Raw genomic sequence first — 14,066 nt, 5'->3', positions numbered from 1 at the left:
ATACATAAATGTCTCAAGCTCAAATATGAACACTCATGAGACTCATAAGCTTCAGAGGAGATAAATGGTTTTGAAAGGAGGAAGGAACTTTGCTAATTATTTGAAAATCAAGTTTTTCCTCAGTAATTCTATTGTCCAGTATTGGATTTCGGCCAAACTTCTATGTTATACTTCAACATTTCTGTGCAATTATTATATTCCTCATATAAAACAGTACCCATATAAAAATCCTTTGCAGCACCAATGGCTCATACCTGTAATTCTAACTCAGAAGGCTGAGATCTGAGAATTGCAGTTTGAAGCTAGGAAAGTAAAGTACAGGAGACTTTTTTTTTTGCCAGTCCTGGGACTTGGACTCAGGGCCTGAGCACTGTCCCTGGCTTCCTTTTTGCTCAAGGCTAGCACTCTGCCACTTGAGCCACAGCGCCCCTTCTGGCCATTTTCTGTATATGTGGTGCTGGGGAATCGAACCCAGGGCCTCATGTATACGAGGCATGCTCTCTCGCCACTAGGCCATATCCCCAGCCCAGTACAGGAGACTTTTATCTCCAACTAACCAGCAAAAATCTGGAAGCACCAGAAGGGGCGCTGTGACTCAAGTGGCGGAGTGCTAGCCTTGAGCAAAAAAGGAAGCCAGGGACAGTGCTCAGGCCCTGAGTTAAAGGCCCAGGACTGGCAAAAAAAAAAAAAAAAATCTGGAAGCAGAGCTGTGGTTCAAGTGCTAGAGTACTAGCCTTGACCACAAAACCTCACAGACAGGAACCAGGCCCTGAGTTCAAGCCCCAGCACCAGCACAAAAAAGGCGGGGGGTAATGGAGGAAGAAGAGAAACCAGTGGCTCATGCCTAAAACCCTAGCTAGAAGAAAAGATCTGAGGATCGAGGTTTGAAGCTAGTCCTAGGCAGGGAAATCTATGAGATTCTCATCTCCAATTAACTATCAAAAATCAAAAGTGGAGGAAGTGGTATTGTAGCTCAAGAGGTAGAGTGCTTGCCTAGCATGCACCAAGTGCTGGGTTCGATTCCTCAGCACCACGAACACAGAAAAAGCCGGAAGTGGCACTGCTGTGGCTCAAGTGGTAGAGTGCTAGCCTTGTGCAAAAAGAAGCCAGGGACAGTGCTCAGGCCCTGAGTTTAAGCCCAAGGACTGGCCAAAACAAAAACAAAAAGAAAGGCTGGGGATATGGCCTAGTAGCAAGAGTGCTTGCCTCGTATACATGAGGCCCTGGGTTCGATTCCCCAGCACCACATATACACAAAATGGCCAGAAGGGGCGCTGTGGCTCAAGTGGCAGAGTGCTAACCTTGAGCAAGAAGAAGCCAGGGACAGTGCTCAGGCCCTGAGTCCAAGCCCCAGGACTGGCCAAAAAAAAAAAAAAAAAAAGAGTGCTTGCCTTGTATGCATGAGGCCCTGAGTTCAATTCCCCAGCACCACATATACAGAAAACGGCCAGAAGTGGCGCTGTGGCTCAAGTGGCAGAGTGCTAGCCTTGAGCAAAGAGAAGCCAGGGACAGTGCTCCGTCCAAGCCCCAGCACTAGCCAAAAAAAAAAAAAAAACTAAAACAAAAAGAAAAAACCCCCACAAATCTAACCAACATAACACAAGACCTGAGATCAAGCCCCAGTAACTAGTACAAAAAAGGGGGTGGTAGTCATGGCCTATGGGTCAAGTAGGCTAGCAGCCTCTTGCACCTGCTTAATAAGAGGTCCTGAGTTCAAACCCTAATTCCACCACAAAAATAAAAGTAACATGATATAACCCATGATACATACTTATCTATATTTGAATAGAACCATTCGTATATGCACCATTTATGTGCTTTGGGAAGCTTCAGTAAGTTACGTAATCGAAAACCAATCTTCTGTGATACTTTCTTATCTGGTGTTGACATGGTTGCTGTAAATTTCTACATAAAAAAAGAATAAGATTAACAATAGCTAAGATTAATGATAGCTAAGAATGAACATTCATAACAAATACATTTGTAAAAAGGTAAGCTATATTTAAGTACTCACAAGATTCATGGAATTTTTAAAAGAAATATGCTGATCTTTTACAAAGTTACCCTCAACTTCCATCACACATTTTTTTTTTTTTTTGCTAGTCCTGGGGCTTGAACTCAAGGCCTGAGCACTGTTCCTGGCTTCTTTTTGCACAAGGCTAGCACTCTCACTTGAGCCACAGCAGTGCCACTTCCGGCTTTTTCTGTGTTTGTGGTGCTGAGGAATTGAACCCAGTGCTTGGTGCATGGTAGGCAAGCACTCTACCTCTTGAGCCACAGCACCACTTCCTCCACTTTTGATTTTGGATAGTTAATTGGAGATGAGAATCTCATAGACTTCCCTGCCTAGGACTATACAAGGCAAGGACTCTACCACTAGGCCATATTCCCAGCCCCTCCATCACACATTCTGAGAAGAAAGGTGAAATATTTGCCCCACCGTGTTCAAGCTGCTATATGACTTCAATGTAGGTACAAAGGAATAAGAATTTTCCATGAAGCACTCCTAGGTTTTGTAGGTCAGAAAAGATGAAAAAGAAGATTGCTAGGCTCAGTGGTAAGAGTGCTTGCCTAGATTTGATCCCCAGCAGTGGGGGAAAAAGAACTCTGAGAAGATGGACAGAGTGCTCATGGGCGGGCAAGCAAGCACTAGTCTCAGTCATAGAATCGAATGCTATACCAAACAATGAACTATGTTATTTAAATGTTTTAGATAATTGGAAAATATAAAGCTTCCCAAATTTCAGCATAATAGATAACAAATCCTACTAAAGTATAATAAAAGAAAATGGTGTGACATTCCTGTAATCCAAGGTACTCAGGAGGCAGAGAGAGGAAGATAAGAGAGTTCTGTAGTTATTGAGACTACATCAAAAAACAAAATAAAGCCAGGTGCTGGTGGCACATGTCTGTAATCCTAACTCTGGAAGCTGAGATCTGGTTCAAAGCCAGCCCATGCAGAAGTGTAGAAGAAATGTGGCTCAAGTGGTAAAGCACTAGCCTTGGGCAAAAAAAACAAGGGACAGCATGAGGCCCTAAGTTCATGCCCCAGTTCTGGCACAAGAATAACAAATAAAAAAGTGGGAGTGCTTGCCTAGCATACTCAAAGCACTAATTCAATCACCAGTACTGCAAAATAATAATGATGATGATGATGAGTTTTTGGCACCAGCACAAAAAAAGAATAAAAAACAAACTATTAGCTAGCCTGACCAAAAAAGAATAAAAAATAAACTATTAGCTAGATTGACCAAGAAAATAAAAAATGATGGTACTATTTTAACTGGAGGCTGTTTTCAAAGTGTCTCCCAATTTAATATGTAAGAAAGCCAATTCTCAAGTCATATTAATGGTACTTAGAAGTTTGAGTTAAAACTGGGGTTCTGATTGTGGCTGAGTGGTAGAGTGCTTGGCATGCATGAAGTTCTGGGTTCGATTCCTCAGCATCACATAAACAGAAAAGGCTAGAAGTGGTGCTGTGGTTCAAGTGGTAGAGTGCTAGCCTTGGAGCAAAGAGAAGCTCAGGAACAGTGCCCAAGCCCTGAGTTCAAGCCCAGGACTGGCAAAAAAAAAAAAAAAAAAAAAGTTCAGACCTTTAAAAGGTGATAAAAGCCAGGAAATGATGGCTCACACCTGTTATCTTAGCTACTCAAGTGGCTGAGATCTGAGGATTGAGGTTCAAGACCAGTCCAGGCAGGGAAGTCTGTGAGCCTCTAATCTCCAATACATAACTCAAAAAAAAAAAAAAAAAAAGCTGGAAGTAGAATTGTGGCTCAAGTGTAGAGCACGAATCTTGAGGACAAAAGCCCAGGCACAGTGCTCAGGTCCTTAGTTCAAGGCCCAGGACCCACATCAAAAAAGAGAGAAAGAAAGAAAGAAAAAAGGTGATTGGGTGGCAAGGAATCTGCTGTCTTGAATGGATTGGTATACACTAACAATAAGTCCTGAGAGGGGCTTTGCTACCAAAGCAAGCTCCTTTTCTTGGCATGTGACACTACCATAGCACGACTCAGAAACCAGAAGGCCTCATCAGATGCCAGCCCCATGACTTCCAAAACTATGAGTCAAAACTCAACCTTTTCTCTTCCCCATGCTCAATGCTAGTGCTCTACAGCTCCACTATCAGCTTTTTTTTTTTCTTTTGGAGGAGGTGGGTAGATCTTAGTGGAGATAGGAGTTTCATGGACTTTCCAACCCCAGCTGACTTCAAACTGTAATCCTCAGAACTCAGCCTCCTGAGTAGTTAGGATTTCAGGTGTGAGCCACCAGGGTTTGGCTTAAACCTCAGTCTTTATAAATCAATCCAGTGCTGGTAGTTAGTTGTAGCAACAGAAAACTGCCAAGACACTTGACAGAATGTTTCTTTCCACTCCAAAAATCCTGTGTAAGGTCCACCCCGGAGAGGGCTCCATGCACATACCCCCCACCTGATTAAGTCTGCCCAGTACCTGAGTTACCTAGGTAACTGGCACACTTGGAAGCAGTTATCTCCTGCTTCTGAGGTCACATCCAATCCACCTGGCCAGATCTCCCATCTTTTCCTATATAATCTGGCTCAACACAGTCCCCACTCTCTTTCTGTCCTTTCCATTCCTTTCTGGTGAACCTTATACTAAGGAGGCTGTGAATTAAGGATTTCAGTTCAAAGCCAGCTCAGGCAGACAAAGCTGAGACTTATCTTCAATTAACCAGCAAAAAGCCAGAAGTGAAGGTTGATGGTTCCCACCTGTAATCTAGCTACTGCCGAAAGTTGAGGTCTGAGGATCAAGGTACAAAGCCAGCCTAGGCAAGGAAGTCCACGAGACTTTTATCTCCAATTAAACACCAAAAAGCCGCAAAAGAAGTTAAGGCTCAAGTAGTAGAGCACTGGCCCTGAGCAAAAAAAAGCTCAGAGACAGCATTCAGGCCTAGTTCAAGCCCTAGAACTGGCAGAACTGGGGGCTGGGAATGTGGCTTAGTTGGTAGAGTGCTTGCCTATCATGCATGAAGCCTTGGGTTCGATTCCTCAGCACCATATAAACAAAAAGTTGTGCAGTTGCCCAGGACTGATGTGGCTCACTTAGAAGAGCACCAACCATGAGTTGAGTAAAAAAGCTGACTAAGGGCTGAGGGTGTAGCTCAAGGGGTAGAACAAATCCCTGAATTCAAACCCCAGCACTGCCATGCATGAGAGGTTGAAATCTGAAGACTAAGGTTCAAATCCAGCCAGGACCAAAAAAAAAAAGTCCAAAAAGGCCTACTGACAGAGCTCGAGGCCCTGAGTTTAAGCCCCAGTACCAGCACAAGAAACTTTAAACACACAATGCTAGGGTTACAGGCCTAAGCCATCAGCAGCTTGCTAGAAGTGTTTAACCTATACAACAACCATAATCTTATCACACATATATAAAAGCTAGATCTAAAATATGATAACCTATATAGGACTCTAGGCATTCACACAGTCAGACTAAAGGAGGAGACTCTTAAGTGAGGAAGCTATTCTCTGAACACAGTCAGACTAAAGGAGGAGACTCTTAAGTGAGGAAGCTATTCTCTGAACATTTAAAATACTTATTTGTCACTGGGCTTCATGGCTCACACTTGTAATTCTAGCCACTCATGAGGCTGAGATTTTAGGATTGCAGTTCGAAGCCAGCCATGGCAAAAAAAAGTCTCCAAGAGACTCTAACCTCCAATTAACAACACAAAAACCAGAAGTGGTGCTGTGGTTCCAGTGTTAGAGCACTACCCTTGAGTACAGAGGGACAGGGACAGGGACAGGGACAAGGCCCAGTTCCTGATAACCAAAAATAAGTACATAAATAAATACTATTTATCAAAAGAACTCCAGGAAATAGAAATATGGCATTTATTGTTGTTAGTGTTGATAGTGATGGTGTTTTGTTTTTGCTTTTGCTTTTTTGGGGGGAGGGCAGGACACAAAAGGGAGGCACAGAAAAGGAGAGGCAGGGTAAACAAATTTAATGAGTATACAACAAGTGGAAAGCAAACTGTGTAATTTGTGGGCAGGGATAGGAGGGAGAAGCTGAAGGAAAGTGAAGGAAGGGGTGGTGTACTTACTGTATATTTTAGCGATACTCGGGGCCTTAAGCTTGCCGAGTAGGCACTGTGCCATGTGATCTGTTTCCCCATTTTAAAAAATACTTTTTAAGTTGTTACAAAGTGATATACAGAGGGGTTACAGTTACATAAGTCAGGTGATGAGCACTTCTTCTGTTGTTGTTGGTTTATTGGTCATGGACTTGATCTCAGGGCCTGGGCACTGTCCCTGAGCTACAGCTCCACTTCTAGTTTTCTGGTAGTTAACTGGAGTAAGAGTCTCACTGACTTTCTGCCCAAACTGGCTTTGAACTGTGATCCTTAGATCTTAGCCTCCTGAGTAGGATTACAGGCTTAGCCACCAGCACCAAGACATGAGTACATTTCGTTCTGGACATTGTCACCCCTTCCTTGTCTCTGTTTTTCCCTCCCATCCCACCCACAAGTTGCATAGTTCATTTTCAAGAGAGTACTTTTGTTTTTTTTAAAACAGGGTTTTGAAATTTTGCCTGGGCTGGCCAGTCCCATGAAACTTCTATTCATACTTCTCCACTGGAATGACAGACACTCACCACCATGTCCATGTTTGTGCCAGTATGGGGGCTTGAACTTGGCACCTTGCATTCTTGCTCAGTTTTTTCACTCATGGATGATGGCTTGAGCCACCCCTCCAGGTTTTGGCTTTTGCTGGTTAAAGATAAATTTGTTTGCCGGGCTGGCTTCAAGCCATGATCCCTAGATCTTAGACTTCTGAGTAATCAAGATGATAGGTTTGAGGGCTGAGAATATGGCCTAGTGGCAAGAGTGCTTGCCTCATACACATGAAGTCCTGGGTTCGATTCCTCAGCACCACATATATAGAAAATGGCCACAGGTGGCACTGTGGCCCAAGTGGCAGAGTCTTGAGCAAAAAGAAGCCAGGGACAGTGCTCAGGCCCTGAGTCCAAGCTCCAGGACTGCCCCCCCCCGCCCAAAAAAAAGACTATAGGCTTAAGGCAATTGATATACCCAGCTATGACTTTTTTTTTTTTAAATACTGGTTGAGATGGGAATCTCAAGAACTTTTACTAGCCCTGGTAGCTAGAATAACAGATGTGAGCCTTCATGCTTAGCTATACACGTGTAGAAAGGGGTCTAATTATAGTATTTGCATATCACATATACATAATGGTACTCCCATCAAATTCACCTCTTTATCCCCTTTCCTCTTCCTTTCTCTACTTTAACAGTTTTTAGCATGTTCCATTATGCTATTTTCATATACATATGTATATATACATAATGTACTTCTATCATGTTCACCAAGTGTCATCTTTTTCTTTCCCCTTCCAACCTCCCACTCATTGGTTGTTTTCCACCAAACAGTTTTCCCCACTTTTTACAATCATGTCATGCTATTTTTTGTTTTTATTTATTTATTTTTGTCAGTTGTGGGGCTTGAACTCTGGGCTGGGGCACTGTCCCTGAGTTCTTCAGCTACAGGCTAGGACTCTGCCACTTGAGCCATGGTACCACTTCCAGCCTTTTCTATTTATGTGGTACTGAGGAACTGAACCCAGGGCTTCATGCATGCTAGGCAAGCACTCTACTGCTAAGCCACATTCCCCACCCCTTGTTTTTGGTTTATTATTATTATTAATATTATTATTATTATTTTTGGTGCCAGTTCTGGGGTTTGAGCTCAGAATCTGGGCAATGCCCCCTAGCTTTTTTGTTAAGGCTAACACTCTATTTCTGGATGTTGGGTAGTTAGTTGGAGATAAGATTCTCATGGTCTTTCCTGCCTAAGCTGTCTTTGAACCGAAATCCTCATACCTGAGACTCGTGAATAGCTAGGATTAAAAGCATGAGATACTAGTGCCCAGCTACTTTGTTTTTAAAAGTCTGAATTCCACATATAAGCAAAACATGCAATATCTGTCTTTCTGAGCTTGTTACAGCTTGCTTGATATGGTCTCCGGCAACCCATATTTTTAAATGGGTATTAGTAGCTCACTGGAGATACAATTATATAAATATATACTATATATGTTACACATATGTAACATGTTATATTAAATGCAAGAAGTTGAGTAAAAGGAGCTATACTCAAATTGTTAGTGAGAACACAAAATCTTATGGTTTACTTGATAGTTATGTTCCAGATTTTAAATGTAAGTACCTATTACAGCAATTATATTTTTAAGGGTTTATTCAAGAAAAGAATCCGAGTGCCAGTGGCTCATACATGCAATCCTAGCTACTCAGGAGGCTGAGATCTGAGGATGTGGTTTGAAGCCAGCCTGGACAGGAGAGACTATTATCTCTAATTACTCAGCAAAAAGCCAGAAGTGAAGCTGTGGCTCAAGCAGCAGAGGGCTAACCTTGAAAAAAATGCTCAAGGACAATGCCTAGGTCTTGTGTTCAAATCAAAGCATTGGCACAAAAAAAGAAGAAAAAAGAAAATTGGGAGTGACTGTTAAGTACAAGGTTTCTTTTTTTTTTTTTTTTTTTTGGCCAGTCCTGGGCCTTGGACTCAGGGCCTGAGCACTGTCCCTGGCTTCCTTTTGCTCAAGGCTAGCACTCTGCCACTTGAGCCACAGCGCCACTTCTGGCCGTTTTCTGTATATGTGGTGCTGGGGAATCGAACCCAGGGCCTCATGTATACGAGGCAAGTTCTCTTGCCACTAGGCCATATCCCCAGTCCCTAGGTACAAGGTTTCTGAGGTAATAAAAATGCTCAAAAATTGTGTTGAGGACTATGTAACAATTACTATTAAAGTCGACACTTTATTAGAAAGGAAAATGAGACACGGCAGACAGGCTACCCACAATTTTATTATTAGTCTTCATTTCCTAGCTTTCATCTTGTACAAGATATTTAACTTCTCCATATGATCTTGCATCTGTGAAATGGGAATCTAGTACTCTGTAGCACAAAGGTTGATGAATACTCAGTCAAGGTAATAGGTATGAAGTGCTTAGAATAGGACCTGGCACAGGGTAAGTAATCAACACAAAGTTTTATAATTTTTCAGCTCTGATGATTTTTTGAGCCACTACTAGGGCTTGAGTGATCTTTTAGCTCTTTTGCTTAGGACAGACGCTCAACCACATCGTCTGAGCCGTAGCTTCTCGTCTCGCCTTTTGGTAGTTAAGAGGTAAGAGCCTTTCCTGCTCAGGCTGACTTCAAACCTCAATCTTCAGATCTCAGCTTCCTAAGTAGCTAGGACTACAGGCATGGGCTATATGCACCCAGCTTGAATGATATTCTTTAAGTAAACATATGCACACGTTGGGACTGTAGCTCAGTGGTAGAATACTTGCCTTAAATGTAACATGGCTCTGAATTCAGTCCCTAGCACCAAAAGCAAAACAAAATCCTCCATCAAAATATTAACAACAGGGCAAGCAGTAGAGTGCTTGCCTAGCATGCATGAAGCTCTGGGTTCGATTCCTCAGAAGTGGTGCTGTGGCTTAAGTGGTAGAGTGCTAGCCTTGAGCAAAAAGAAGCCAGGGACAGTGCTCAGGCCCTGAGTCTAAGCCCCAGGACTAGCAAAAAAAAAAAAGGCCAAAAGTTTTGCTCTCCAAGAACCCATGATCATTTAACTATGGCTTACATTCATTTGACCTTGCATCCAGTACCTACCAAACCAGAAACACATTGCATTTTATTTTCAATGAGATAAAAGTTTTAAACTAAATGTCAAGTACTTATGTACCATACCTTTACCCTTGATGTTTTAAAAAACACTCAAGAAGCCTTTTATTCATTCTGAAGTACATAAACATATTTTTGCTGCTTGTAATTATAATAAAGAGATTTTTGAATAGGGCATATTGCTGATCTTGCCTTTATTTGATGAGAAAAATCATCTCTACTATGATTGATTGTATTGAAAAATCCTTCACAACATTTTTCGGGAAAATAATGAAACAAAAATGGAAATGAGTCTACAAGAAATTATAAATTTGATATTTTCTTAAAGTGGGTATTTTCTTATTCAATGTTCATTCATTTGATTCTTATGTATTCAGTACAATTTTAAGAAGATGCTGAAAAAAAAACAACCAGGTGCTGGTGGCTCACATCTATATTCTAGCTATTAATGAGGCTGAGATCTGAGTATTACAGTTAGATGCCAGCCAGCAGGAAAGTCTGTGAGACCCTTGTCTACAATAGCCAAAAACAGCTGGAAGAGGACCTGTGGCTCAAGTAGTAGAGCACTAGCCTTGAATATAAGAGCTCAGGGACAGCACCCAGACATGAAGGACTGGCACACACACCACACACGCACATGCGTGTAGGACAGTGTAGTTCTGCTACAGAGTACTTGCCCAGCATGTATGCTACATTGGGTGTACTGTACAGCAAGCCCCAAGAAAAGAAAAAGAAAATGGAATTCTGGAAGCCAGGTGCTGATGGCTCATACTTGTAATCCTAACTAATCAGAGGCTGAATATGAAGACTGTGGTTCAAAGCCAGTTGGGCAGCAAAGTCCGTGAGACTCTTATCTCCTGTAAACTACTCAGAAAAAGCCACAAGTGACGCTGTGGCTCAACTGGTAAGGTGCTAGCCTTGAGTACAAAGAGGCTTAGGGGACAGTGCCTAGGACCTGAGCTCAAGCTCTAGGACTGGCAAAAAAAAAAAGGAATTCTGACTTCACATGGGCTATTTTCTTTTTTTTTTTTCTTTTTGGCCAGTCCTGGGCCTTGGACTCAGGGCCTGATCACTGTCCCTGGCTTCTTCCCGCTCAAGGCTAGCACTCTGCCACTTGAGCCACAGCGCCGCTTCTGGCCGTTTTCTGTATATGTGGTGCTGGGGAATCGAACCTAGGGCCTCGTGTATCCGAGGCAGGCACTCTTGCCACTAGGCTATATCCCCAGCCCCACATGGGCTATTTTCATCTTTTGGATGAAGTCTTTAACAAATCTATAACTTTTGGTAATAAAGGTAAACATTTTCCCCTCTTTATTTCCACATAAAACTCAAAATTGATTGCGCCTTGCCAAATCCATTTGCTTAATGCCCACTATCTTCATGCTTATAGATGATAACTGGTCTTCTACACTGGCTTAGAGTCAACGAAAAACTGGGCATCCTAGTTACTCAGGAGACTGAGATCTGAGGATCACAGTTCGAATCTAGCCCGGGTAGAAAAGTCTTTAAGACGCTATCTCCAAATAACCATGGAAAGTGGAGGTATGGCTCATATGGCTCAAGTGGTAGAGTGCTAGCTTTGAGTTAGCTCAGTGTCCAGGTTCTAAGTTCAAGCCCCCATACCAGCGTGCACGGACACACGAAATCTTCTATAGAACCACAACAGAAGCAGAGTTATTCAAGTATTAAGATAATATACTTTATCCTGTTATCCAATGCTTACTTCTGTTTAATGAAACAGAAGTTTAGCACACACATACCTGTGGAACCATTGCAACCCTTTGGTTTCTTTTAGGTGACTTGGTATTTATTTGTCTGTCATCTTCATCAGAGAAGAGTCGACTTCGTTTTGAATTTCTGAAAGGCTATGACAGAAATTTTTTATCTAATAAACATGTCTCAATTTTGTTCCAAAACACAAGCCTGTACTTGGAAAATACAGCTAATTCTGATCATCAGAAAGGATTAAGTATGAGCAGTACAAAGCACACAAAGCCAAACATAAATAATCTTAGAATAAGAAAGCATTAAAATATACATCCTATTAGTTTGTTTACAAATTTGACCTGATGTTTTTGATGTAGTTGTAATCACAACTAAAAGCCATGTCTCCATTGCACATGGGCAACCAATGACAGTGAAGACAAGAAATGAGTTCTGGAAATTCCAGTTCAAAATATGTTGGTTAGGGGCTGGGAATATGGCCTAGTGGCAAGAGAGCTTGCCTCGTATACATGAAGCCCTGGGTTCGATTCTCCAGCACCACATATCTAGAAAACGGCCAGAAGTGGCACTGTGGCTCAAGTGGCAGAGTGCTAGCCTTGAGCAAAAAGAAGCCAGGGACAGTGCTCAGGCCCTGAGTTCAAGCCCCAGGACTGGCCAAAAAAACAAACAAACAAATATGTTGGTTAGGAGCTAGGAATGTGGCCTAGTGGCAAGTGTGCTTGCTTCGTATACATGAAGCCCTGGGTTCAATTCCTCAGTACCACATATATAGAAAAAGGCCAGAGGTGGCGTTGTGGCTCAAGTGGCAGAGTGCTAGCCTTGAGCAAAAAGAAACCAGGGACAGTGCTCAGGCCCTGAGTCCAAGGCCCAGGACTGGGCAAAAAAAAAAACCCACAAAATGTTGGTTAATACCAACTGGGTACATTTCTTGATGTCCGCTGCACAGGGCTAGACTGGTCAAGGACATTAAATAATCTAGGACAGTAAGCCAAATGTGTAATATATTATATCTGTTGTCAGAAACTATTAACATTCCCCACCCCTCATCACCCCTTTCCCCTCCATCATGGGACTTGAACTCAGGGCCTGGGCACGGTCCTTGAGCTCTTTTTGCTCAAGGTTAGTGCTCTATCACTTTGAGCCACATCTACTTCCAGTTTTCTGGTGGTTATTTGGAGACAAGAGTCTCACAGACTTTCCTGTCCAGGCTAGCTTTGAACCATGATCCTCAGATCTCAGCCTCTTGAGTAGCTAGGATTACAAGCCTGAGCCACCAATGCTTGGCTGTTAATAACATTTCTATTTGTAAATAAAAACACAAAATATGGAGCTGGAGACAAGGTTCAGTGGTATCCCATTATCTTAGTACATATGAGGCATCCCTCAAAAGAAAATATAAGACACATGTAATAGAGACTTGCAAACTATATAAAAAGAAATTGAGGGGCTAGGAATGTGGCTTAGTGGTAGAGTGCTTGCCTAACATGCATGAAGCCCTAGGTTCAATTTCTCAGTACCACATAAACAGAAAAAGGCGGAAGTAGAGCTGTGGCTCAAGTGGTAGAGTGCTAGCCTTGAGCAAAAAGAAGCTCAGGGACAGTGTCCAGGCCCAGAGTTAAAGCCCTAGGACTGACAATAAACAAACAAACAAACAAACAAATAAATAAGAAAAGAAATAAGAGAAATTGAAAGTACCCAATACCCGGGCACCAGTGGCTCACATCTATAATTCTAGCCACTCAGAAGGCTGAGATTTGAGGATTAGAGTTTAACACCAGCTCTAGCAGGAAAGTAATTATTAGACAGTCTTATCTCCAAATAACCACCAGAAAAATGGAAGCAGCACTGTGGCTCAAAGTGGTAGAGCACTAGCCTTGAGTGAAAAAGCTCAGGGACAGCTTCTAGGCACTGAATTCAAGCCCCATGACTGACAAAAAAGAAAAAGTACACAATATTCTGAAGGGTCTGTAATATGAAAAAATTTATAGTCCAGCCTAGGTTCAAATATTCCAGTTGACACCCATCTTTTTTTTTGGGGGGGGAGGGAGTAATGGTCCTGGGGCTTGATCTAGGAACTGGGTACGGTCCCTAAGATTCTTTTTCTCAAAGCTGGTACTCTACCACTCAGAGCCACAGTACTATTTCTGCTTTTTTCTGAGTAGTTTAATGGAGATGAGAGTTTCACGACCTCCTGACTTTGAACTGGGATCCTCAGATCTCAGTCTCTAGAGTAGCTAAGATTATAGCCACCAGCTTTCAACTGGAGACCCTCATCTTTCTGCAAATTGTCTCTTATCACTCTTCTTGCTAAGTTCTAGCAGCGCAGACCTATAAGCCTAGCTACTCCAAGGCTGAGATCCGGGGACCATGAGATGAAGCCTGCCTGGGGAAGAAATCCCTGAGACTCTAATGTCCAATTAGTCACTGAAAAGCCAGAAATGGAGCTGTGGCTCCACTTTCATTGTGGAAGCGGTAGAGTATCAGCACTCAGGCCCTGAGTTCAAGTGTCAGTACTGGCATGCGCGCAGGCATGCACCCACACACACCCACACACCCACACAAAATGGACAGCTCTTCAAGCCTACATGGAAGGAAGACAGGTGAACAAAGCTAATTACAAATGGGCAGCCTTCGACTGGTTAAGACTAGATTTTCCACAGCC

General features: G+C 42.6%; 1 protein-coding gene across 8 annotated transcripts in view; it reads right to left on the bottom strand.

Moving 5' to 3' along the window:
* The window catches only part of Lin9 (lin-9 DREAM MuvB core complex component), a 57,161-nt gene that overhangs the window by 33,295 nt on the left and 9,800 nt on the right, over positions 1-14,066 (bottom strand). For 5 of the 8 annotated variants that reach the window (XM_048357526.1, XM_048357528.1, XM_048357530.1 and 2 more), the window contains 2 exons: positions 11,440-11,544; positions 1,772-1,905 (listed from right to left, as the gene is read on the bottom strand). In XM_048357526.1, the coding sequence (XP_048213483.1) occupies positions 1,772-1,905; positions 11,440-11,544 (239 nt within the window). The remainder of the gene's footprint in view (positions 1-1,771; positions 1,906-11,439; positions 11,545-14,066) is intronic. The other 3 variants (XM_048357527.1, XM_048357533.1, XM_048357532.1) reach the window with 1 other exon arrangement.

Source organism: Perognathus longimembris, chromosome 11 (assembly GCF_023159225.1).
Source record: "Perognathus longimembris pacificus isolate PPM17 chromosome 11, ASM2315922v1, whole genome shotgun sequence".
Lineage (NCBI taxonomy): Eukaryota > Metazoa > Chordata > Mammalia > Rodentia > Heteromyidae > Perognathus > Perognathus longimembris.
The sequence above is the reverse complement of the archived record's forward strand: the minus strand, read 5'-3'. Positions and strand labels throughout refer to the sequence as shown.